This window comes from Microtus pennsylvanicus, chromosome 5 (genome assembly GCF_037038515.1).
Source record: "Microtus pennsylvanicus isolate mMicPen1 chromosome 5, mMicPen1.hap1, whole genome shotgun sequence".
Classification (NCBI taxonomy): Eukaryota; Metazoa; Chordata; class Mammalia; order Rodentia; family Cricetidae; genus Microtus; species Microtus pennsylvanicus.
Genome location: NC_134583.1, coordinates 63,350,888 through 63,376,945, shown reverse-complemented (window position 1 = coordinate 63,376,945; position 26,058 = coordinate 63,350,888). Strand labels below are relative to the sequence as shown.

At 42.3% G+C, this 26,058-nt stretch overlaps 2 protein-coding genes across 4 annotated transcripts in view; one reads left to right on the top strand and one right to left on the bottom strand.

Moving 5' to 3' along the window:
• On the bottom strand, positions 1-17,555 carry Dctn5 (dynactin subunit 5). The gene is made up of 6 exons (XM_075972100.1): positions 17,397-17,555; positions 16,345-16,413; positions 14,482-14,600; positions 11,205-11,316; positions 4,574-4,676; positions 1-1,095 (listed from the first exon to the last, which is right to left on the bottom strand). Exons 1-6 carry the CDS (start codon positions 17,442-17,444, stop codon positions 998-1,000), a joined length of 549 nt encoding a protein of 182 aa, XP_075828215.1. The 5' UTR covers positions 17,445-17,555; the 3' UTR covers positions 1-997.
• Positions 17,537-26,058, top strand: part of Palb2 (partner and localizer of BRCA2) — a 27,171-nt gene continuing 18,649 nt past the window's right edge. The window contains exons 1-4 of one of the 3 annotated variants that reach the window (XM_075972096.1): positions 17,537-17,869; positions 20,477-20,536; positions 20,991-21,084; positions 21,820-23,253. In XM_075972096.1, the coding sequence (XP_075828211.1) occupies positions 17,822-17,869; positions 20,477-20,536; positions 20,991-21,084; positions 21,820-23,253 (1,636 nt within the window). In that variant the 5' untranslated portion in view covers positions 17,537-17,821. The remainder of the gene's footprint in view (positions 17,870-20,476; positions 20,537-20,990; positions 21,085-21,819; positions 23,254-26,058) is intronic. The other 2 variants (XM_075972099.1, XM_075972097.1) reach the window with 2 other exon arrangements.

Below are 26,058 nucleotides of genomic sequence, written 5' to 3'. Positions count from 1 at the left end.
CAGGATGTTTTATATCTTTATTAACTACTTTAGGACAGCTAAGGTCTCTCTGAAATAAAGAACAGCTACCACCTGCTCTTTATGTTTTCTTTTCCTGGTCTGTTTTTGTTGTTTTGAAGCAGGGTCTCAAGTAGAACACCAGGCAAGTGTTTGAGCTCACTATGTAGCTGTCAGTCCTCCTGCCTCTGCTCCACAGGTGCTAGGGTGGCAGGTATGTGTCACTACAGCCCGTCTCTGTCCCCCATGTTTTAACAGCCAACAGGAACCTGGGCTCTGAAATCACAAACACTTTCCCCAGGGTACAAGAAATTGTGGCCACCAGTCCCATGTGAGCAGCAGGATAGATGAATGTAATCTGTGTGGTGGTGTGCAGTAGGGGTAGAACATGGTTGTGAGCAGCACCTTGGTCATGTGACCTTATGCTGGGAGGGTGCTATGGCTCTGCAGGCCCATTCCAGCCATCTGCAGGACCATAGGGCTGGAGTGTTGGGAACAGACCTTTCTGCCCTTCTCAGACAATGGTACAGTGACTGGTGACATAGCAGGTGTAAGAGACAACTCCAGACGTTCTCTTATTAAAATTATTTTTAAAGAGTTCATTATTTGATGTTAAGGGATGTTTTGGCTGCATATATGTCTGTACCACATATATATCTGGCGCCCAGGAAGGCCAGAAACCCATCAGATCACCTGAAACTGGAATTATAGTTGGTTGTAAGGTGCCAAGTGGGTGCTGGGAATTGAACCTGGGTCCTCTGGAAGAGCAGCCAGTACTCTTAACCACAGGGCCACCTCTCCAGTCTTCTTATTAAATTCTTAAATGCTCAGAACCTTGGAGGACTGAAAATTTTAAATAATAAAAAAAAAAGAACCAAAAATCAAGGAGAGTAGATGCTGTCAAGGAGAGTAGATGGTAGCTCTTGTAGTTACTGACTGCTCGCTTTATCTCCAAGTTCATCGTAGAAGTCAAAAGAATTCAAGATATAAAGCAGAGATATTAGACTTGTGTTAGGGGTAGAAACTTCTGGTAGTAGCTCTTGGTGACGTCAATCATCAGCTCCTGTGTGCACTCTGGGAGCTCCCCTGAGAAGAGTCCTGGGGAGAAAGAGAGCCGGTCGGTCAAGCAAGGGAGCCAGGAGGCCTGGAGTCCTACCCTTTGTGCAAAGCCTTCTGGGATCTACTGTGAGGATCTAACTGTGAGGTACTTCATCTTCAGACTGACAAGACTGTTGATTACCGACATCTGCTGAAAGGTCTGAGTTTGTGTTTGGGAAACAAACACTACAGCTTTCCAAATGAAGAAGCAAATGGCAGGTGGAGGAGGTCAGAACATGCTTACAAGATAAAAAGAGAGAAGCACCTCTGACTGCTCCGAGTGTCGTTCCACACAAGGGCCTTCCACCCCCAGGATTACAGTGTGAGCCCCACAGAGCCTGTCTTACCCCTGAGGCAAGAACTGCCCTGCCATTCCTACAGTGAAACTCAGTCCAGCACAATAAAACCCAAGCAATGATGCTAGGTGTAGGTGAATCCAAGGAGGACAGCACAACAGTTCATGATGGAACAAGCATGGCAGAGAACTTCACTCCTAAGCGGGCATGAAGGCACATGCCTTTAGTTCCAGAACTCCGAGAGGTAGAGACAGGCAGATCTCTGTAAGTTCGAAGCCAGCCTGCTCTACGGTATGAGTTCCAGGACAAGCAGGGCTACACAGGGAAATCCTGCCTCAGAAAAACAAAAGCAAAATCAAAGGAAAAAAATTCTGAAACAGTGGTTGGTACTCTGAGCTGCTGTCTCCATTCATGCAGATTTCGTTTGTTTTTTGCTGTTTTGGTTAGAGACAGGGTTTCTCTGTGATGTCCTGGAGCTTACTCTGTACAGACTTTTTTTTTTTAAACGTGCATTGGTGTTTTGCCTTCATTCATCCATGTAAGGTTGTTGGATCCCCCTTGGAACTAGAGTTACAGACAATTATGAGCTGCCATGTGGGGTACGGAAAATCGAACCCACGTCCCCTGGAAGAGTAGCTAATGCTCTTAACTGCAGAGCCATCTCTCCAGCCCCATCATGCAGATGTTTTGAAGGACACTTTAAAAATAGCTAGTAAAGGGCTAGAGAGATGCCCTGGCAGTTAAGAGCACTGATTGTTCTTGCAGAAGTCCAAGGTTCAGTCCCAGCACCCACACGGCAGTTAACAATCACCTGTAACTTCAGGTCTGGGTGCTGCATGCACCTAGAGATATATGCAGGCAAAGACACAAACACATAAAATAAAAATAGCCAGCAAAGTTTTCAACGTTCACATTCTGTGGTCCTAAGTGTTTCTAAGAATATACACCAGAGATAATTGTGTCCCATAGTGCAATACATGTAAAAGAGTGTCAAGATAGTTTCTAATAGTGCCCAGGTACAACTGCTAGTGACCCATTACACTATGAGACTGATCCAATGCTTTGTGGTAAATCTATCTATGCAGTGTGTGAAACCTGTAACCCTTGAGAGGAGTGATGTGGCTCTTCATATACCACCTGAAAAGCTATCCAAGGTATACTGCTAAATAAATGGTAGTTTCTGAGCAGTTTCATTAATACAGGTGCAGTTTCAAATATCTACATTTTCTATTCAAACCTATAAACACAGATATTTTATACACTTATACAAAATGTAAAGTATATATAAAAACAACTTCATAAAATTCTCATACTCTATAACTAAAAGCTACACGTTAGACGTGTAAACATGTTTAAACTTCACAGTATTTTTGTTTTGTTTTGTTCATCTGAGTCAGGGACTCTATGTAGTCCTGGCTGTCCTGGAACTTACCATGCACACCAGACTGGCTTCAAACTCCTGAGTGCTGAGATAAAGATATATGCTAGCACAACTGGCTCAAAAAACTTCTTTTGTTCTTTTGTGTTTGAATACTTTGCCTGCATGTATGTTTGTGCACCATGTGCATGCCTGCTGCCCAAGTCAGAAGTGGGCTTCGGATCCCCTGGAAGTGGATTTATGGATGGCTGTGAGTCATGTGGTGCTTGGAATCAAACCCAGGTCCTTTGCAAGAGAAACAAGTGTTCTTACTAGCTGAGCCATCTCTCCAGCCACTAAATATCACAGTAATAATTAGATTACCTTAAAAATTCAGAGATACCACATAAATTTCCATATTTAGCTGTTCCTTAAACATCAGATTTCATGCTCTCAGTTGCCAGGTCAAACAGCCACGATGAGCTATGACTTCAATTACTACATTATCTGCCTGGCTGCAACAGTATCAAAGCTTCTGATCAAGATTGATCCTGGTTTCCATTTCTTTTTGCTTCATGATCAATTTTTATCTCATATAGCCATCACAAATGTGCCAGATTCCTTGCAAGCCCACATGTCTGAATTCAAAGATAGAAGTGCCAAAAAAGTACCCTAATGTCTGGCATATATTTGTGAAACTACTCAAAAGAAAAACAAAAAATACCTTGTTATGGTGCAAGAAGCTTTGGACAAGGCTTTGACATTGGGGACAGCCCACCTTCCAGTCTCAGTTTCCACATATACAGAGACCTGGACGGTTCTATGCACCTGGGCCTTTTTAAAGATAGTCTTTATTAATTCAACCTGAAACACCAGGACGGTTCCTTGTCTTCTGACATTAGGGTTCAATGACCATAAGAAGTTGGTACGAAGGAACCTGAATGCATTAAGAAAATGAAGTATACATGCCATATCTCTAAAGAGATTTTTCTCTTTCCCCCTTGTCTACTCAGAGCCCAGGCCAAGAAAGAAATGTTTCTTTGTCCTTACTATGTGCTGATGGCAGATGTGTTCCACAGCAACCCTTTTTCCTAGATGTTATTTATTTATTTTTATGTGTATGGGTATTTTGCCTGAATGTATGTCTGTTTACCTTGTATGTGCCTGGTGACTGCACAGGCCATAAAAGGGAGTTGAATTTCATGGAACTAGACTTAGAGAAAGTTGAGCTGCCATGTGAGTGTAGGAAATTGAACCCAGGTCCCGTGGAAGAGCATCCAGTGCTTTTAACCATTGAGCCATCTTTCCAGTCCCTATAGCAACCTTGAGGAAAAACCCTTCAAAGGTATTTGAGAATCTCTCTGCCACAAGTGGATCTAAGGCTTTATCTCCTACATTTTAATCATTCTACTATGAAGTCAGCATTTAACACCTGCAGTCTTCCAGCTTGGGTCTCATTTCCTTTTACTTCTGATAATTTCCTTTTTTCCTTGTAAATCCAGTTATTCATTCAAAACACAGTTTGTTCGCTGGGTGTGGTGGTGCATGCCTTTTATCTGAGCACAAGGAGGTGCCAGCAGGGATATCTCTGTGAATTCAAGGGCAGCCTAGTCTATGAAGTGAATTTCAGACCAGCCAAGGCTACACAAAGGAGACCCCATCTCAAAAAACAAATACCACCACCACCACCAAAAGCAACTTATTTGCATGCCTTTTCTAAGTGTTTTGTTGCTAATCACATATCAGAGTCAGAAGTCGCAGGGATTACTTTAGTAATGGAAAAGAGTTTTAAGGAGGCTGAAATAGACATTAACATCAACATTACCTGGACAGCCTGAGAAGACAGTGAATGGTGGGACCACAGTTTCTGGAGGTAATACTGTATTGTCAAGAATTTTGCAGCAGTCTTTCAAGACACACCGGCGTCCCTGAAATTAAAATGTTATTAATAGGGATTGACCAAGACATGGGAGTAAAGCTTGTTTAGTACTCGGCGTGGAAGCTGGTCTATATTTTCTCTGTCCATAGTATTTTTATGACAGTGTCTAACTATTGTAGTCTTACTTGGCCTGGAATTTGCTATGTAGACCAGGCTAGCCTTGAACACAGAGATCTGCCTGCTTCTACCTCCAGAGTGTTAGCATTAATGCCAAGCACCATCATACCCAAGCATTCATGGTATCTTATAATAGCAAGGGAGTCAGGGACAATGACAGGGTGTTTGGTTGAAATTATATACTTCAAGTGGAATCTGACAAGAAGGAGTAAAGGGTTTGTGAGTGTATGTAGATGTGTGTGTGTGTGTGTGTGTGTGTGTGTGTGTGTGTATGCACAGGTATACACAGGAGGGAGGGTTGTATGCTACAGACAGTATAGGTTGCCTTAGGCATTAGATAGTAGGCAAACCTCTGTCTTCTGAGAGTTCCATTTTCTCTTCTATTTGACCTAGTGACATCTGTTGTTTTGCTGTCTTTTCTTCTGGTAACAGAAATCTTTTTGCATTGGCACTACCTACCCCATCTTGGTCCACACACTTTATTTATCTCTAGCCCACATACAGACTCCATGCTTGACCAGTGACAGGTTTGGGGAACTGGCATATGAGCCAACTTAGTCTAATAAACCTCAACCTGGGTTGAGCACTTTAGAGTTCAGAAGACAGGATGGATGCCCACCACATCTTATCCTTGCCAGGAAGTAACCTCTGTTCATGGTGTCAGATGAGCCGTTGGATCATGTGAGCATGAAATTAGGATCTACTTCTGGACTCTCACTTTATATTAGCTAATCTAATACATCTGATTGGATACCTGCCAGTTTAAGGGCTACTTGTCTGCTCTCTGGACAAATTTTCTTCAGTAGAAGGTATTAGTCAACTTGTTTTTCCACGGGAGATAGCTATTTGAATATTCCAACTATGATTAACTTTATACAGAGGTAACATTTTTTCAATTCTCCTATAATTCACAGCATTTTAAAGGCAAGAAATGTGCCATGGGAAAACTCATTTATTTGTTAGGTTAAGGGAAAAGATATATATATATATATATATATATATATATATATATATATATATATATATATGGTTTAAACCTATGCCTTAGGATACTCACTGAGCAGATCAAGGTTTATTCTTATTTGTTTGTTTTGTTTTGTAAGACAGGGTTTCTCTGTGTATCCCTGGCTGTCCACTCACTCCATAAACTAGTCTAGCTTCAAACTCAGAGATATGCCTGCCTCTGTCTCTCAAGTGCTGGGATTAAAAGCCTGTGCCACCACCAGCTGGCTCAAAGTTTCACTCTTTATTAACTATTTTTTTTTTATTGTATGTATGTGAGTGTGCTCATCCATGCATACCCATGTGGAGGTCAGAAGTTGTTTGTTTTTTTTAATCAAGAAAGTGGTAATTTTCTCTTTTTTTAAAAATATTTATCTATTATTTATTATGTATACAATAGTGTATCTGTGTGTATGCCAAAGGCCAGAAGAGGGCACCAGACCTTATTACAGATGGTTGTGAGCCACCATGTGGTTGCTGGGAATTGAACTCAGGACCTTTGGAAGAGCAGGCAATGCTCTTAACCACTGAGCCATCTCTCCAGCCCCAAAGTGGTAATTTTCAACCTTACTTTTTTTTTTAATATTTATTTATTATATACAACATTCTGTCTGTGTGTATGCCTGCAGGCCGGAAGAGGGCACCAGACCTCTTTACAGATGGTTGTGAGCCACCATGTGGTTGCCGGGAATTGAACTCAGGACCTTTGGAAGAGCAGGCAATGCTCTTAACCACTGAGCCATCTCTCCAGCCCCCTCAACCTTACTTTTTGACACAAGAGCTTTCACTCTCCAGAACTGGGGTGCCCAGGTTTTATATGGGTGCTGGAGACTTAATCTCAGATCCTTTGCCTTAACATAGAAAACACTACCCCCTGAGCTCCTAAAGCTATCTTTACTAGGGCTTGTAAATTCTCCTGTGTCCTGATAAAAACAATTTGACAAAAATCTAGGTAGTAAAACACAAGATAGGAGAAATGAGATTAGACAACCAGATGAAAAATATCTGGCTGAGAATGCAGATGTGTAAAGAGCCAGTGTTCTAAACTGCTGAGCCATCTCTCCAGCCTCCCTAAATGAATTTTTTAAAAAAGCTTCTACCACCAGAAATGGTAGCAGCCTTCTTTAATCCCAGCACAGGCAAGCTGTGAGTTCCAGGTAAGCCTAGTCTATACATTCCAGGCCAGCTACTAATGAGAACCTGTCTCAAAACAAAAACAAGAACAAAACCTGGGAGGCTTCAGAGATAGTTCAATAATTAAGAGCACTGGATTCTCTTCCAAAGGACCCTGATTTGATTCCCAGGACCCACAAGGTGGCTTGCAACAGTCTAAAACTCCAGTTCCAGCAAATCTTACATTCTCTTCTGACCTCTGCCGCTCTGGCTGTCCTGGAACTCGCTTTGTAGACCAGACTTTACTCAAAACTCACAGAGATCCATCTACCTCTATGAACCTTCTCTCCCCCAGGACTGTGATTAAAGGCAAACACCATCACACTCAACTAAATAAAAAAACAAAAAATTAAAAGCTTCTATCTGCAATGTCTGAATGTCATAAATGCTTGAGCTGCCACCAGCTGGATGGACAGGAGGACCGGCAACAGTTGGTGTGTCTGGCTTAGAAGCAGGCTGTAAGTATAGATCTTCATTCTTCCATGGACATTCTCAATCACGAATTAGCTATGGCACTTTCAAAGACATCAGCTGTCTATCTCCCCTGGGGAACAAGGTGATGTTATCTCTAAGGCTGTGGTCACGCCTACACTCCTAATCCCCAAGACTAAGCACATGAGAATGGAATGCGCTAAGTAAGGCTTGACGCGTTTTCTGTGTTGGGATCCAGAGACAAATGGCCTTAGGGAAAAACCAGTGGAAAGGAATCTTCTCACTACTTACTGCCAGTCACTAAAGAGCCAGCAGCCTGCTATATCTACTAGTTGGCCATCCCATTCACTTAGATCTTGTCTACTTAGAGAAACAGATTAATCAAATTTCAGGAACATTCTGAGTACAGGGATTAATTCGCAGCAATACAAGGAATGCCAATAGTTTTAAGGCATGAGAGGACTGGTAACAGCTAAGAAAGTAAAAGACTTCATTCTTCCTCCAAGGAGGAATCAGGAACTGTAGCTCTGCAGCTCATGTTACAGCAACCTAGATAATTTTATGCAGGTCAAATTTGCATCTCTGAGCCTTGGTTTCCTCACCTAGGAAGCAGGATATAAAGCCAAACCAACAGTAATCCCACCAGTCCGGTAACAAGCATAAAGCTGACAGTACCGTAATGCCTACGACATTGCTTGCTAAGCTTTTCCTCCCGGCATATGACAATTCTGATTTACACAGCAAGCCCATCATTAGGCTACCACAGAGGACACTCTAGAAAGTCTATGTGCTATGGAGGCAGTCAGGCTTTAGCTCTCAGAGTCTACAGTTCTAAAAGACTCTACTTTAAAATGTGTCAAGGGCTAACAAGTACTGCTCACACTGAACAATGACGAGGTCATTAAGTAATATTCTGAAAAGAGGTATAAAAAGCAGAGTATCTCACCAGGTGGTACAAGCCTATAACCCAACTACTCGAAGGCTGGGGCAGCAGTGGCACAAGTTTAAGGCCAGTCTAGGCCACACCAAGTTCAGGTTAGACCAACCAACTTAGACAATCCCTGTCCTAAAAATTAAAAAAAAAAGTTTTAAGATTAGCTCAGGATAGAATGTTTGCCTGGCATACACAAGGCCCTAGGTTCAATTTCTAAGAGCAATATGTAATAACCAGTATTTAATAACTGTATTTGTAAGTTACAGTATGATACTTCAGTACACAACATGTGCTGATCAAATCAATGCAATTGGAATTTTGACTGTCTTATCACTTCACGTTTTGAGTATTCAAATGCCTCTCTTCAGATTCTTCAGTATACAGTAGGTTGTTGTGAACTGTGGCTACTCTACTAGAATGTCTTCCTTACTAAGCTGTATTTTAGTGTCCTTATTCAATCTCCTTCTAGTCTTCCTTTAATCACTACTTTCCTTTCTTCTATTTGATAGTAACTTTTTATCATCCCCCCCTCCCCCTGCTTTTTTCTGGTTTTTCAAGACAGGGTTTCACTGTAGTTTTAGAGCCTATCCTGGCATTAGCTCTTGTAGACCAGTCTCTGCCTCTCAAGTGCTGGGATTAAAGCATGTGCCACCACTTCTCAGCCCCTTCTTTCTTTCTTTCTTTCTTTCTTTCTTTCTTTCTTTTTTTTTTTTTTTTTTTTTGATTTTTCAAGACCTGGTTTCTCCACAGCTTTTGGTTCCTGTCCTGGAACTAGCTCTTGTAGACCAGGCTGGCCTTGAACTCACAGAGAACCACCTCTCTGCCTCCCAAGTGCTGGGATTAAAGGCATGCACCACCACCGTCCGGCTCAGCCCCTTCTTTTTTAAAAAAAAGGTTTATTTATTTATCATGTATATAGAATTCTGTCTGCAGGACAAAAAAGGGCACCAGATCGGGGCTGGAGAGATGGCTCAGAGGTTAAGAGCACTGACTACTCTTCCAGAGATCCTGAGTTCAATTCCCAGCACCCACATGGTGGCTCATAGCCATCTGTAATGAGATCTGGTGCCCTCTTCTGGTGTGTGGGAAGCAGAATGTTGTACACATAATAATTAAATAAAATTTAAAAAAAAAGGCACCAGATCCCACTCTAGATGGCTGTTATTCCCTTATTCCCTTTCTTTAACATGAAACAGAACAAAAACGTTGTCTCTACACATATTAAAGAATTCCTTTGGCAGAATAATCATTCCCCACCTCTGAGTAAAGTCCAATTAGGATTGTTTTCACATCTTTCCTGCACTGACCACCCATGCTGAGTCCTTATGGCTCTTAGAACGTGAACTGCATGGGTTTCAATACTTCAACATCTGATGCTTATCTTGGGCAGGGAGTTGGCTCTGCAATTTGGGGATGGAGAATATGGCTTTTTTTTAAAACTATACTTCTAGTCTGAGGTACACATCTAAATACAGGGAACGTCTTTAGGTAGACAAATTTAGGTTATTAACATTCTCAACTAGAACATGATTCTCAGAAACTCCAAAAGATACCAATTCTTCATCTACCAAACAGCAAGAAACCCAAATCCTGGTTGTGTGAAACAAACTTATGCCTGTGCTTCTATGGACCAGATCTTTCAGGTGCCGCTGAACTGGGGGCCTGTCTGTGCCCTGCACTACCTGCAGTCCCCTAACAATAGAGACACTCAACTGGAGGCCTGTCTGTGCCCTGCAGTCCCTAACAATAGAGACAGACTCTTGCATATAACAATCCCTCCCCTGAAATGACCAAACTATAATGTCTTCTGTGCCAGTTTCTATCCGTCCATCATATCCTTCATTCTTATCATACTGCAAGTTTTTGGTTGTTGTTGTTTTTGTTTGTTTTGGTTTTTCAAGACAGGGTTTCTCTGTAGCTTTGGAGCCTGTCCTGCTGAGGCAAGGCAACAAAGAGCCCATACGGCAGCACAACCATTCAAATGACATGTATATAAACCCTAGCTCTACCACAGACTACCTCTGTCAAATTCCTTAGTCTCTATGGTTCTCAATCCTCTCTTCAGCAGATAGGAATAACAACAGTATCAACAGTCTTCGATGGTTATGAATATAAAATGAAGTGACTGAGGGAAAAGGTTTTGTGTGCATATACGTTTACTATGACGACATGTATGTGATCATGTCTGGAGACCAGAGGTCAACCTCCAATGTTGGTCCTCAGGCACCATGTACCTTAGTTTGTTTTTTTTTTTTTTTTTTTTTTGTGACAGGGTCTCTCATTGCTCTGGTGTTTACCAAGAAGACTAGCTGGCCAGACAGTGAGACCCAGAGGTCTGCCTGTTTCTGCCTCCCCAGTGGTCAATTAGAAGTGTGTGATATCACTCTGGTTCTTTATATGGGTCCTAGGGACCAAACTTAGATTCTCGTTTTGCATGACTGATACCTCATCAACCGAGCTATCTTCTTAGCCCCAAGAGCCCCATACGTGTGTGTGTGTGTGTGTGTGTGTATCCCCATATTTAACATCATATTGAAAAGGTTCAATAAAGGCTAGCCATTAGTACTTGGTTTTATTTTGGGTGTGTGACTATGTCTTTGCAGTGTTGAAGAATCAAATCCAGAACCTCATACAAACTACATAAACCAGTGAGTTAGATCCCCAGCCCACTAGCCATTATTATTAACGCTTGTAAAAAAAAAAAAAGAAAAAAAAACCCCTCCAAATCTAGTAAGAAAAACCAAACCCCAAGAAAAGGGAATGCCCCCCATTACAAGGACAGATTCCCACAGAGCGGGCGGGGAAGGAAGACAGAGAGGAAGCAGTGATGCTGCTTATCTGAGTGAGTCACATACTCACAATCACACAGTTCTTCCCAACATGAACATAGGAACCGATCTGAGCAGCGTTTACCACACAGTCTTCCTCAATAAAGACATGGTCCCCAATATGGAGAGGAAAGAATGCAACACTAAAAAGGAAAAGAAGACAAACAAGAAAAGGTCAAGGTACTGGAGTTTGGGTTAAGGTTTACAGAACTACAGATAATAATCTCAACATATATTTACTTACAGATAGAACCTTGATTTTTGAGACAGGATTTCTCTTTGTAGTCCTGACTATCCTAGAACTTGCTATGTAGAGCAGGCTGGCTTTAAACTCACTGAGAGATCCTCTTGCCCCTCTGTCTCTCAAGCTCTGGGATTATAAACATTTGTCACCAGGTCCAGTACAGACAGACTCTTTTTTTTTTTTTTTTTTTGGTTTTTTGAAATAGGATTTCTTGGTGTAATAGTCCTAGATGTCCTGGAACCAGGGTTCTGTAGACCAGGCTGTCCTTGAACTCACAGAGATCTGCCTGCTTCTGCCTTCCAAGTGCAGGGATTAAAGGTGTGCGCCACCACCGTCTGTCCAGACTCTTCCTATGTTACCCAGGCTGACCTAGAATTTGTCATATAGTCTAAGATGGCCATAAACCTTTGATCCTCCTGGCTTAGCTTCCTGAGCAGTGGGATTACAAACATGTACCATACCCTCAGTTTTTGTCATGTTAATAAGACTATTCCCTGAAAGAAAAGAATCCCCAGGTCACTGAAATTCCAAATATTAAAACCAAGGAATCAGGTCACTGTGTTGTACAAGTGAATCAGAATTACTGTGTTGTACAAGGAAACAGTAAGGCAGGAGTAGAATCTTCAAAGCAAATTAAGATGTGGGTACTGACCCATCCCTGCTTTCCTTGACAAAGCTCTCAGACAAGTTCAGTAACCTGTTTCCAGGACTGACAAGTTCATAGGTTATCTGTTTTGGTGCTCAACCCAGAGCAAAGAACAACCACAACAACAACCAAAAACAAAATAAAACAACAAAAACAAAAAAACCTGGAGAGCTAGGGAGGAGAACACGGTTTCATTTAGCTCACCTGGCCTTAAATTTGCTATGTAGCAGAAGATGACCTTGAACATCTGATCTTTCTGGCTCTGAACTAAAGCTGTGTGCCACCATACCTGTTCCTGTAGTGCTGGGACTGAACCTAGGGCCTTATGTACGCTATACAAGGACTCTACATTCTCTGATCTTAAAAAAATCATTTTAGTTCCCAACATTTTTAAACTTTAACCGTCTGCCATATTTACTGTGTGCCAGACTCTCTGCTAGGAACTGGGGATACAATGTAAGCAAAACAGATCTGCTGCAGGAGGAGGGTACAATCAAGAGAAGAAAACAGATCTATAAAGGACTATACACATAATTAGTTATAGCTGTGATAGAAGGCTGTGCTAGTACCTAACAGGGGCTTTGGGAAAGTCTATTAGAGAGCGGAATTTAAAGCCAGATGTGGTGGCTCACACCTTTAATCCTAGCACTTGGGAGGCAGAGACAGATCAGTGAGTTCAAAACCAGCCTGGTCTCATAGAGCTCTGTGAGTTCCAGGACAGCCAGAGCTACATAGTGGAAGTCTATCTTGGGGAAAGAAAAAACAAAACAAGATTATATTTAAATCAAGACTGAATAGGAGTTATCAGGCTTCCTCCAAACATCTAACATCATTTCATTTTCTGTGAATCCTAAAATATTACTGACAATGTTTCTATAACAGCATTTAATAGAACTTGTTTTTGTTAAAGCCTTATTTTATTTGTATGTTTCTGGGTACCCATAGAGGCCAGGAGGGAGCAGTGGATCCCTTGGCGCTGGAGGTATAGGCCACCTGATGTGGATGGTGGTATCTGAACCTGGTCCTCTGACAGAGCAGTAAACACCTGTAACCACGGAGTTTATATGTGTATTTGTTTGCATGAGCTGATGTACACCACATGCACACCAAAGTCCAAGGAGGCCAGCAGAAAGAACTAGTCCCTTAGAACAATACACAGCTGTAAATCACCCAGGTCCTTTGCAAGAGCAGTGGTACTCTTAACTGCTGAGCCATCTCTTCAGTCTCAAAAAACAACATTCTAAAATAAAATCAAATATATACTAATTTTATATTTACATGTTAAGGGTTAACTATAGAAAAATATTAAAAGTTTATTTTCAGTAATTAAACCATTATGTTTTTCTAATAGCAGCAAACATATTATACTGGCCAGTTTTATGTGTCAACTTGACACAAGCTAGAGTCATCAGAGAGAAAATAGCCTCAGTTAAAGAAATGCCTCCACGATATCCAGCTGTAAGGCATTTTCTCAATTAGTAACCAATGGGGGAGGCCCAGTTCACGGTGGATGGTGCCATCACTGGACTGGTGGTCCTGGATTCTATAAAAAAGCAGGCTGAGCAAGTCATGGGAAGCAAGTCAGAAGCAGCATCCCTCTATGGCCTCTGTATTATTAGCTCCTGTCTCCAAGATCCTGCCATTTGAGTTCCTGTCCTAACTTCCTTCAGTGATGAGCGGCAATGTGGAAGAGTAAGCCAAATAAACCCTTTCCCCCACAACTTGCTTTTTGGTCAAGGTGATTCATCACAGAAATAGAAACCCTAACTAAGACACTTAGTATGTTCAGTAAAGACTTTAGAATTTATAACATACAGTAGACTAAGCCTGAGCAGAAGTGTTTCAGGCAGTATTCATTGGTGTGGCTTGTAGACATCATGTACAGTGCAATGCACATGCTGTGTGCAAAACTGAGACTGCAGTCATGTCACATGGGAAGCACTGTCAGAAACTTTGGGTTCATTATATACTTCATTTCAAATTAATTTTTGGTTGTTGCATATTTAGAAACCTTTCATTGTGGCCAATTTTTCCCACAGTCTTCCACACTCAGTTATGCAGATAATACAGGGTCATGACCCACATTTTATGAACTATAGGCTACATCAGTTCTGAGAGTTCTTTAATTTTAAATTAGAAACCTAAATATCTTAGCATTATCTGATTCTGATATGACCTTCACCTTTTACTCTTTAAGCTTTACTATTTAAGCTTCATTTCTCTATCTCTCATAGGGACTATTCTAGTTCTGACAACCAAACATGAACAAGGCTACAACCACCAAGAGCAGTGTTTATTATTGGGAACTCTCATTCAGCACCCCACCTAACAGGATAGCCCTTCTCATTACACATCTAAAGACATGGACAGTATCACCAGGAGCAGTGTGGAGCCTGGGACTGGAAATTAATCACATACCCTTTACTGAATTTCTTGAACGGTGGCCTGATGACACTACGGCTTTTTACAACACAGTGCCGTCCAACTCTCACGTTTGCCAGATCTCCTCGGATGATACAGTCATTCATTACAATGGTCTAGAAAGCAACACATGTTTTAAAAATTACCAGTGTAGCCTAAGAGTAACATAAAAGGATAATCATCAGGACACTGAGCATTATGCTGTGGTTCGTGACACCAAATGTTCTATAAAAGTGGCAACTGTACGGTGAAAGGAGAACTGGCTTCGGATTGACTGCAAAACAATGTAAGTTTTGATCCCAATGCTCCACAAATACGACTCACTGAGTGAACACGCTAGGTAACATTATCTACGTAGAGCAGTGGATCTCAACCTTTCTAACGCTGTGTAACCCTTTAGTACAGTTCCTCATGTTGTGGTGACCCCAAACATAAAATTATTTCATTGCTACTTTATCTACTTCATAACTGGAATTTTGTACTATTATGAATCGTAAGGTAAGTATCTGACTTGCTATCCACAGGTTGAAAACTACGTGTTTAGAGTCACACAGATTCACCTGAGGTCCTCTGAGCCTTGGAGACTTGGTCAGAGACTGCCCTATCTGCTTTCACACAGGCTGTGCCACCACATGTGGCCGTAATTCCAGTCCCTTTAGAAATATATCAGAAGCTTTGGTATATAGGTCTGTACTCTCAGCAATAACAACGTCCGCATATGTTGGTTGTATGTTCCCCACTTACTTTGTTTTGAGACAGAGTTTCTCTCATTAAGTCTCTGAGGATGATCTGGACCTTGCTATGTGTTGCAGGAGCTCCTTCCGCTCCTTCAGCCAATAGCCACTGAGATACCAGCCCAAATTCCAAACTGTGTGGGATTGTTTGTGACTTACGCCTTCAATTGGCACCCCACGTTGGGTGCCATACTTAAACAAAAGGGGGAGAGAGACCACGCCCCAGTGGGCTGGTATCTCAGCGGCTATTGGCTGAAGGAGCAGAAAGAGCTCCCGCAACACCTATGTAGTCAAAGGTAACTTGAAACTTGGTGCGATCATCCTGTTTCATCTCCCCAAGTGCTGAGATTACAGGCAAGCATCTCCCTAATTTCTGCTTTAAAATAGTTTATTGCCTCTTTAGGTTTAATGTCCAGTAGTCCTGGGCACAATATAACACAGCAGAAAATGGGCCATTGTATTTTGTTCAAGCATAAAAGGATTCTGTTCCTTCCCCCACGCCAACACTTTTTATTCATAATATTTAATTCAGTGTAAATACAATATTGAAGAAAAAGGCAAAAAAAAGTTCATGTTCAGTTTAGATGAAATTCCTCCCCTTCCACTCCTCCCTTGCTCTATTTTTTTTCCGAAATATTATTATTTATTTATATGTATCCAGAGTTCTGCCTGCACGTACATGTGCAGGCCAGAAGAGGGCACCAGATCTCATTACAGATGGTTGTGAGCCACCATGTGGTTGCTGGGTATTGAACTCAGGACCTCTGGAAATACAGCCAGTGCTCTTAACCTCTGAGCCATCTCTCCAGCCCCCTCCCTTGCTCTATCTGCCCATGCCCCTTTGTCTATTGTGCCTTCCTCTTTACATCTCATGTGTTAACACTGCTCTCCCCACCCTTCTTCCTTAACACATCTCTATTCCCCATCTAATCACCCGTTTCTGATTCCCTAGCTTCTCCCTATCTATCACTTTTGTTCATTCAATACATCCAATTTGGAGAAAAAAATAAAACAAAGAAAGAGAACTGGAAATGTACAACAAACTGGAGACACAGCACCATCTTATAACCCCGCTGCTATGGTGACGAGCAAAGGTATGCACTCCGGAGCTGCCAGTGTACTTTACCTTGCCGTTGAGAACGATGTTCTGGCTTCCGCACAAAACAGACTGGCGGCTAACTTTGTTCCCAGACGCCTAAAGGTTAAGAGAAATCTGGAGTGAAAAAGCTGGGATTTCTGGGCTACCATTTCCATCAAGAAAGCTCGCACTGCAGAGACAATTACTATAAACGGAGTGCAGTCTAAAACGGGATGAGGGCTGAGTGTGGTACTGCACCTCTACTGTCCCAGCTCTTGGCAGGAGGATTATGAATTTGGGGTTTGCAGAGTGGACAGCAAAGTGAGACTCCATCACAAAAACAAATTAGAGAAGGAAGAGAGAGAGAGAGCAGGAAGGGGAGGGAAGGCTGGGGTATAACACAATGCTAAGAGTGCTAAGTACCCCAAAACATGTAAGACGGACTGAATCCAATATTTCAAAGGAGCAAGGGTGGACTAGGAACTAAAAGTTCAGTAAAAGAATTAAAGATTTGTATCTAATGCGCATTCAAACCCCAGTTCTATACTCTGGTTTCACAGCCCTAAATGAGGAAAACGACTTTCCCATGACCACAGGGTTGCAAGGACATACAGAAAAAAATAAAGAGTAACCCTAATAGCGGCACTTGCGTGTTTTCAGCACTTTTCACGTGTTATCATGAGTTGACGACTAGAAACAATAACTTTTAACACATTAGTAGACTGTGAAATATTATTTTTAAAGGTGCTTGAACCCTGAAACTGTAACGAATATCAGAACGAACAAACTGTATTGTGTATTCCGGAAGACATTATCACTACAGGAAAACCAGGCATGTGTGTATACGCCCACTCATCGATATATATGCATACGGGGGGCGGGTGAGACGGACGGACGGAGGGTGGGAAGGAGGAGAGCGCCTAATTCATGCATGCACGGACTAAATAATAAAATCAGAGGAAACACGAAGCTTCTCTACGTCATCCCCAAGGAACGGACTGAGAGAGCAGGACCGGGTGAAGCAGGGACAGGAGGGACGGTCGTCTTGTCGTCCAGGGGCCGCTGGGCTACCAGCGGGAACAGGGTCTGTACAGGCTCACCGTCTCAATGTACTCGGACTTGTTGTACAGCAGCTCGCCCAATTCCATGGCTGCCTCCTTCCCTTCGAAACTCAGGATCCTGTCAGTCGCTCAATCCGGCTGGGATTCCAGCTACTTCCGGCTGCCGGTCCACTTCCGCTATCCGCGCCCTGGCCTCTCATCGACTGCTCGACTTTCCACTAGGCAGCCCCGCGCAGTCGCGCGGCGCTCTCCAGCTACGCCTGCGCAGAGCGAGCGGCGGTTTTAATTGGCCAGCCTGGGGAGCGCGCGGGATCCAGGTGGGCCTGCTAGTCACGCGCAGGGAGCAGGCAAGGTCCTCGTTCCTCCCCGGGATTCCTCCTGGGTCCAGGAAGGCCCGGCGGGGTCCGCTTGACCACAGGCCTCAGGCTGCCGACAGCTGCTCTCTGCGCTTTGCTCCCATCCGGATGGAAGAGCTTTCCGGGAAGTCTCTCAGCTGTGCGGAGAAGGAAAAGGTGCCCGGGTTGCGGGAAGGGTGACCCAGGGTTCTAACCCCGCGTCCCAGGACTTCAAGCCCTGGCTCCTGAATCCGAGGGAGGCAAAGTCCTCCGGCCTGCCCTCCACAGAAGTCGTTGAGACTAGTGCACGCACTGCCCACGTGGCGAAGCTTCAAATGCAAATTAGCGGCACATAACTTGCATAAGTGTTAGGTGTAAAACTTTAAATAGAGGTAAACCTAAAGACCCCCTTGACACCCTCCGCCTTTCCCACTCTTGCCCCCTGACGTAAGTCTTCCAACAGTTTTGTACATACAGACATTTTCGTCCTTGCAATGTGATTGGACCTTGACCTCCAAAAGTAGTAGGTACTATTGGAGAGGGAGGTGTTCACAGTGTGTGCTCTAGCTGGTTCTGCACCTTCTGTTTCTCTGTGTTTAAGACCCATGTTGGACCAGGACAATGGGAAGGAGAAATATAAGTATTACATATAACGAGTTATGTGTGTATGCATATTAGTGTAATATAGTAGTCTGTGGTTTCGCAGTGCTCTCATTCCATTAGGACTCAATATGTTACTCTTCGACAAGACTTAAAAGATTGTAGATTCTTGTGCTTGCCACGCAAAATAGAATTTAATTTGTCCTCTTATCCAGTCTTAACCTTCTACCAGTGATAAAGATTGTTTACAGGTAAACAAGATAAGTCCCACGGATTGACAAGATTGAGGACAGCCATAGAGACTCAGGGCAAAGACAGTGGTTCTCAACTTTCCTAATGCTGTGACCCTTTAATGTAGTTCCTCATACTGTGGTGACCACCAACCACGAAATTGTTTTTGTTGCTGCTTCATAACTGTAACTTTGCTACTGTCATGGATTGTAATATAAATATCTGTGTTTTCCGGTGGCCTTAGGTGACCCCTATCAAGGGGTCATTCTACCACCCAGGGGTCTTCATGCATAGGTTGAGAACAGCTGCTCCAGGCCCTTCCTATGGGTGTTGAACGGAGCAGTTATAAATGGCAGCATCCTGGAGAAATGTTTATTCTGTGTTCATTTTACATATCTGTAAAGTGAGGGTGGTTATATACAGTCTGTTTGTTAGGGTCAGTGTGAATGTAATCGAGGTAATGGACATTAAAGTCACAAAAGTCATGTTACGAAAGTATCAGCAGTTATTATTATCATCATGTGACTGAAAATGGATGGGGACTGGAGTGACTTTAGTGCTGGAGTCCACACACTGCTCTGGAAACTGAGCTGAGCAGGGGGAAGTGATTGATGCAGAAAAGTTAGCATTGTTTGCAACCTTTGTTGGCTGCTCTTTTGTTTTCGAGGTTGTTGTTGTTAAACGGGGGTCTCCTATCCCAGGCTAGTCTTGCACTTCCTAGGTAGCTAAGGACGACCTAGACTCCTGATCTTCCTCTCTACCTCCCAAGTGCTGGGGTTACAGGTGTTCGTCACACACCTGGGGCTATGCAGTGCTGAGGATCAGAGCCAGGACTTTGCCGCGCTGGATGAGCACTCCACCAAGGGAGATGCATCTCCAGCCCCACATTGTCTGAAAGATGGATACCACTTTAAGGTTCCTAAAGGGCAGAAAGATGAGGGTGGCTTTGCTGCTGAGAGAATGGTTTCAACCACAGAAGCCAAGACAAAGAATCTAAACTTTGAGAGATTAATAACTTGGCATAGTCTAATTAAATTTATTTACAAAAGCTTTGGGGAATACCTTTTGTGTGCCTCGCTGGGAACTCAGCAGTGACAGCTCCTGCCTCCTTCACTGGCTTTCTTCTGTATTACTTTCAAACACATGAACCCTGTCCACCGTGAAGCTTTCCTGCTCGTGGTGCCTAAAATAACTGCAATTCCCCCATTCCCCAAGATTAGTTCCTTCCTTCAGACCTAGGTGCAAGTGGTCACCCTCAGAAATGCCTCCAAGACTACATTCCCTGAAGTAGTACCTTCAGGAAGCTAGTTACTCATATCACCCAGGTTGACCTAGGTATCTGTTACCACGTGAAGTCTTACCTGTTGTCTTCCTTACGGTCTGCATCCCTCACTACAAGTAAATCAATCGTCTTAATCACCTTGTGCCTCAAGCACCAGAGATAGATAACTGGCTCTGTGTGTGTCACTGGGGGAGGGATAGATGTTAACAACCGTAAGTTCCTGAGGCATTAATAGATGGAAAGCATTTATTGGTTGGTTGATTGACTATGGTAACAATCCCTCCCTGTTTCTCAAAGTGACTGAAAGACAGAAGGAAATGGACACCATCATATTTTGAAATGAGCACAGAGGAATGGGAAAGTGTCTAAACAGTTTGAGCAATAACCTAAAAATCTACTCCAGGGAAGTAACCCTGCAGATTGAGTGGGAACGGAAAGGGATGAGTTGCTCCAGGTGACAGGAAACCTCAGAGCTTGATACTACTCTGTAGGAACTGAGAAAGGAAAAGATCTGTTTGGGGAAACTGCCCTTCCCTGTGCTGAGTCTAACAGGAGGGATGCTGCTGAGCGCCGCACACTGAGCACCACCCTTGTCAGTCCTGCTAGGTACTACTTCCCTTCCCTCTGGTTCCACCTCACCACTGCTCAGAATTGTTCATGTTTTCTTCCAGTTGAAGGAAAAGTTAGCATTTTTGAAAAAGGAATACAGCAAGACACTTGCTCGTCTTAAGGTGAGTCATATTCTGCAAATAAAGGTGTTATACAAACTATGTAAAAGATGTTGTGGTTTGGTTTTTGGTTTTGAAACAGGGCCTCATTACGTAGTCCATTGTGGACTTAAGCTCATAAACCTGGGGCCAGCAAGATGGTTCAGAGGTCATTTTTGCTGCCAAGGTCGACAAAGTGAGCTCAGTGCCTGCTACCAACGTGGTGTTAGGAAAGTTGTCTTTTGACTTCCAATGAAGCGCTAAGGCACACATACATGGGGATATTTGAGTGTATGTGTGCAAATGCATACGCAATAAATAAAAATATAATAAAATAAATAAACCCACAATCCTGCTGTGGCCTTCTGGGTACTAAGATTTCAGGTGTGTACCACCACACATAATGGGAAGAAAGGTTCTGACAGTAATAAAGCTTTAAAGAGAATTGATTTTTTTGGGCTGCTTTTGTTTTCTCTAGCGTGCCAAAAGAGCTGAGAAGGTTAAGAACTCTAAGAAAGCAATAGAAGATTGTGTGCCCCATCAGGAAGCCTCCCCACAGCTAAGCCGCTCTGGTAAATTAGCCTGTTCACTTACACTCACTTTGTATGCATTCCCCAATTGGCTGATGTTATTTTTCACAGCTCATGGATAATAAACAGTAGACTTCTTAAATAATACAAAATTGATATATTATACAATTCAAGCAATACCCTTTGTCTTAAGTTGGATTGTCTATTTAGTTGCTCTTTTTCTCAAATTTTAGGAACTACAGTCAATGAATTAATATTGGAAAAATGACTTTTAAACTTTTAGTTATTTTAATTTGTGTTTAGTTATTGATTTTCTGCTTTTTAACTTCGTTGTTTTTAATTTATGATTTTTTTAAGATTTATTTATTATGTATACAATATTGCAGGCCAGAAGAGGGCACCAGATCTCATTACAGGTGGTTGTGAGCCACCATGTGGTTGCTGAGAACTGAACTCAGGACCTTTGGAAGAACAGGCAGTGCTCTTAACCTCTGAGCCATCTCTCCAGCCCCTAGTTATGATTTTTTATGTAGCATCTTGCCACATAGCCCTAGATGGCCTGGTACTTATGTTTCCCAAACTGGTTTTGTACTCATGGCAATCCTGCTTCAGCCTCACTAGTGTGAGGCTACCATGCCCAGTGCCACTTTTTGACGGAAAAAAATGCTACATGAATGGCTATGTATATGTTTCTGTGTGAGTCTGTTTTTGATTCTCTTGCAGCTCTACCTGGGACTAGACTTAACTGATTTTATATATACATACTTTCTCCCTCAGAATCTATAAATGAAGGCTCTCCTTGTGACACATTACAAATCAACCATCTTGATAAGGAAACTGGAGAAAACATCTCTGTAATACTTGATGTTGAACCTCAGTCCTTTAACCATAAAAATGGCCAAGAAGATGTATTATGTACACAAAGAGCAGGTGACATCCAAGAACAATTTTTGCATGGCATCAGCAGTCCCGATGGTAAGAAAGAGCGGAGTGCACTGCCAGGGAGAACACAGGAGCAGTGGAAGAAAACATCTGTTTCACAGGAGAAAGAACATTTCCTTGGCATTAATTCTCTCATACTCCCTGACAAACAACGAAAGACACAGGAAGCCAGCAGCAGCAAAAGTCCTAGGTCCCCGGTGCCTGAAGAGAATCGCCTTTTAAGTCTGAAGTCTAAAACTAAAACTCCTTACCCTCCAGCCCTTGATACAGAAATTGATGGAGAGGGTGTATTAATTCCACCGTCTGGCATATTGGAAAGGGATATTGATACACCTGTAAGAGGAAATAATGTCTCCATGGAGACTACAGTCCCTTCGTGCCCTGTGTCAGACAACAGTCATAGTCAACAGCTTGAACCTACATCTCCTAATGGGTACTGCAAAATTGCTACTCAGGGCCCAGCTTCATCCATAAATGTGGAGGCACAAGGCAGAAAAATGACTGTCTTTACCGGTAACCCAGTAGTAAAGAAAGCTGTGAGTGCCAGTGATCAGCTGCCAGGAAGTCCTAATTCAGAGGCAAGTAATTCATGTTCTATAAATGATCTCACTCACAGTAACTTGCCAGCAAATACTACCCAAAACTTTAAATCTTTAAAATCTCTTGGTAACACTGTTGATGGTAGAAATGAGGATCTTGAGGAAGATGAAATTCTAGGTTCATCTAAGAACCTCAGCCCAGCGGCAGTCTCTCCTCCCTCCACAGAAAGTCAAATGCATTCTTACACAGTGCTTGAAGGCCTTCTGTTTCCTGCAGAATACTATGTTAGAACTACCCGTCGTATGTCAGACTGTCAGAGAAAAGTAGCTCTAGAAGCTGTAATTCAAAGTCACTTGGGTGTCAAGAAGAAAGGGCTTAAAAACAAAAATAAAGCAACTAAGAATGTAGTCCTCTCCGGTGAAGAAACTGACCACAGTGAAAGTAGTATGTTGGACGCATGCACAGGACGGTCCAGCTCAGGAAGTCCCTCTCAGGAACTAATCTTGTCAGCTGAGGTCAGCTCTCCCACAGAACCTGCTGAAGCTGACAGCCAATCTAGGAAAGCTACTACACCTGGCAGGGCACACAGAGGAAAACGAAAATCAGTCCGAGTCTCCACACTGGGTCGTTGTCAGCTGCTTTTCCCTCCTTGCCACATACTGGGTCTTAACATGTCCAAGGGCAGATTCGCCAAGCATAAGTGGCAGAGTGGAAAAGTAACTATTCACGGTAAGAAGAAAGTTGAATATAAATCGGGTTGTGTTTGATGGTGGTTGATGTGACAGCTAATCATCACTGTGTACCTGGTACTTGAAAATGCTGTGCACTAGTAACTTACTGAATCATCACTGCCTTATACAAAGTAGACCTTTTCATCTCCACTTTCAATTGAGGAAAGTAAGAGAGGGTACATTGACTTTAGATGGTAGAACTGAGACTGAAACCTGACAGTGTGGCACCAGAGTTCAGTGATAGGTTTGAAACACTCACACAGCAAATGAAATACATTGGGTGCTCACTCAGACTAATACCTATTTAAGTACAGCACAGTCTTTTCATGGGAAGAATCTAATATAGGTATTTTGAAGTAAAATGAAATATGTATTAGATAAAACTACAGAAAAACTCCATCATGTAATAGAAAGCCTGAGAACTTTTGCAGATAACATGCTGGGGTCTGTAGAATATAAGATTATTTAGAATAGTAGGCAAGAATATAACAAGCTTTTTATTCATCTTCTCAGAAGTCAATCATAATCTGACAAACAACAGAAAATACAGGATCACTACAGCTTTAAATAGGGGATGAGCAAATGACTGCAAATATAGATGGTGACTATTTTGCTTGTCATTTTTCTCACCTATTCTGTGGTGCAGTAGGCAATATGTAGCTTAGTATGTTCTCATAAAACTTTGTACATAAACAGACAGACATTGAGCATAGATGTTCGTTTATGAGCTATAATTCTTTCATTTTAAAATAGTAAGCATGGCTCTTTTCCTTCTCTAAATCAACGATATAAAAATTTAAGAAAAAAAGACCAGATGTGGTATTGCATACCATTGATCACAAATAAAGTAGAGGCAGGCATGTTTCTGAGTTCTATAACATCCAGTGTTATATAGTGAGACAGTGTCTCAAAAGAAAAACTGTGCACTCCAACAATCTAGAAACTTTCCATTTGGAGACAGGTTCTCAGTATCTAGTCCAAGCTAGATCCTTCTGCCTCAGCTTTCTGAGTGCTGAGCTACCTTGCCTAGGTGGATATTTTTTTACATATATAATTCAAAATAGTCTGTTGTGATTTTATTTTCCTTTATGAGTGTTTGGCCTGCTTGTCTGCCAGAGCTGGTCATAAGAGGTGTCGGATCCCGGGAATTGGAGTATAAATAGTTGTGAGTCCCAGTGCTGGAGTGTTCTTTGCTGCTGAGCCATCTTCCCAGTCCCCTGCTATGATTTTAGTAAACTACATTAAAAACCTTTCTGGCCAGGCGGTGGTAGCACGCACCATTAATCCCAGCACTTGGGAGGTAGAGGCAGGAGGATCTAAAAAAAAAAAATACAACAAAAAAACTTACTGTTTCCATTATTAAGTTTACTATTCATATTTGAGTTTGTACTTACTAGGGATCTTTTTTAAAGATTTATTTATTATGTATACAGTATTCTGCCTGCATGCTGTGTGCAGGAAGAGGGTACCAGATCTCATCATAGATATTTCAAGCTATTGTGTGGTTGTTGGGAATTGAACTCAGGACCTCTGAAGAGCAGCCAGTGCTCTTAACCTTTGAGCCATCTCTCCAGCCCCCTATTAGAGATGTCTTGAAAGCATCATTCATGACAAAAATAAAGCAAGAAAACCTGCAGCAAAACCTTCTTTAATAACAATTAAAAAAACAGCTACTTTCTGATTTTGGTTTGTTTTGAGGGTTGGTTTTCTTTGTTTGTTTGTTTTTAATTTGAGACAGGGTCCTTCTGTGTAGCCTTTGGCTATCCTGGCATTTGTTGTGTGGACCGGACTACCCTGGGACTCATAAACATTTCTTAGCTCTGCCTCTTGATTACTGATACTAAAGGGATATGCCTGCCTCTGCTTCTGTTGAGACCAAATGCTTGTGTCATCACATCCAGCCTAGTGCTGCCTTCTTGCAGGATCAGAGAAGAGACATGTTTGTTGTTTTAAGTTGTTTATTTATGTGCATATGTGTGTGGGTTTGTTCATATGACTGTAGTGCTTGAAGGGACCTGAAGAAGGTGTCAGATCCTCTGGAGCTGGAGTTACAGGCAGTCATGAGCTGCTTATTCCATGTGCATTCTGGGAACCAAACTCTGGCCTTTTGTAAGAGCAGTACACATTCTTTTCTTGTTTTTTTCTCTTGCTCCTTCGATTTATTTTATTTTCAACTGTGGATATGTATGTATGTATGTATGTATGTATGTATGTATGTCTGTGCATGTGAATACAACTGCCGACAAAACCAGAGGTGTTACAGCTGGAGTTACAGGTGGTTGTGAGTCCTTTAAAAGAACAATAAACATTCTTAATCTCTAAGCTATTGCTCCAGCCCCAAAGTACATGTTCTAAACCGTTCTCTCCAGTCCCAGAGACATGGTTTTACTAAAGATGATGAGATAATAAACAGTATCAGTCTCTGAGAATTAAAAACTTTCTAGAGCTGGGTATGGTAGCGCACACTTTTAATGCCAGCATTTGGGGGTCAGAGGCAGGTGGATTTCTGAGTTTGAGGCCACCCTGGTCTACAGAGTGAGTTGCAGGACAGCCAGGATTTTTACACAGAAACTCTGCCTCAAAACAAAACAAAAAAAATTTGACTAGAGGTGACATTCATATAACATAAAGTTAATTGTTTGTTGTTAAGTGAGCAATCCAGTGACATTTACTGATTTTTCCTAGTTTACTGTGTTACACCGATGCCGTCTCTAGTTCAGAAACATTTCATCATTCTACAGGGAAGCCCACACCCCCTAAGCACCTGCTTTCTATTTCATCCCCAGTCCATATATAACTAACT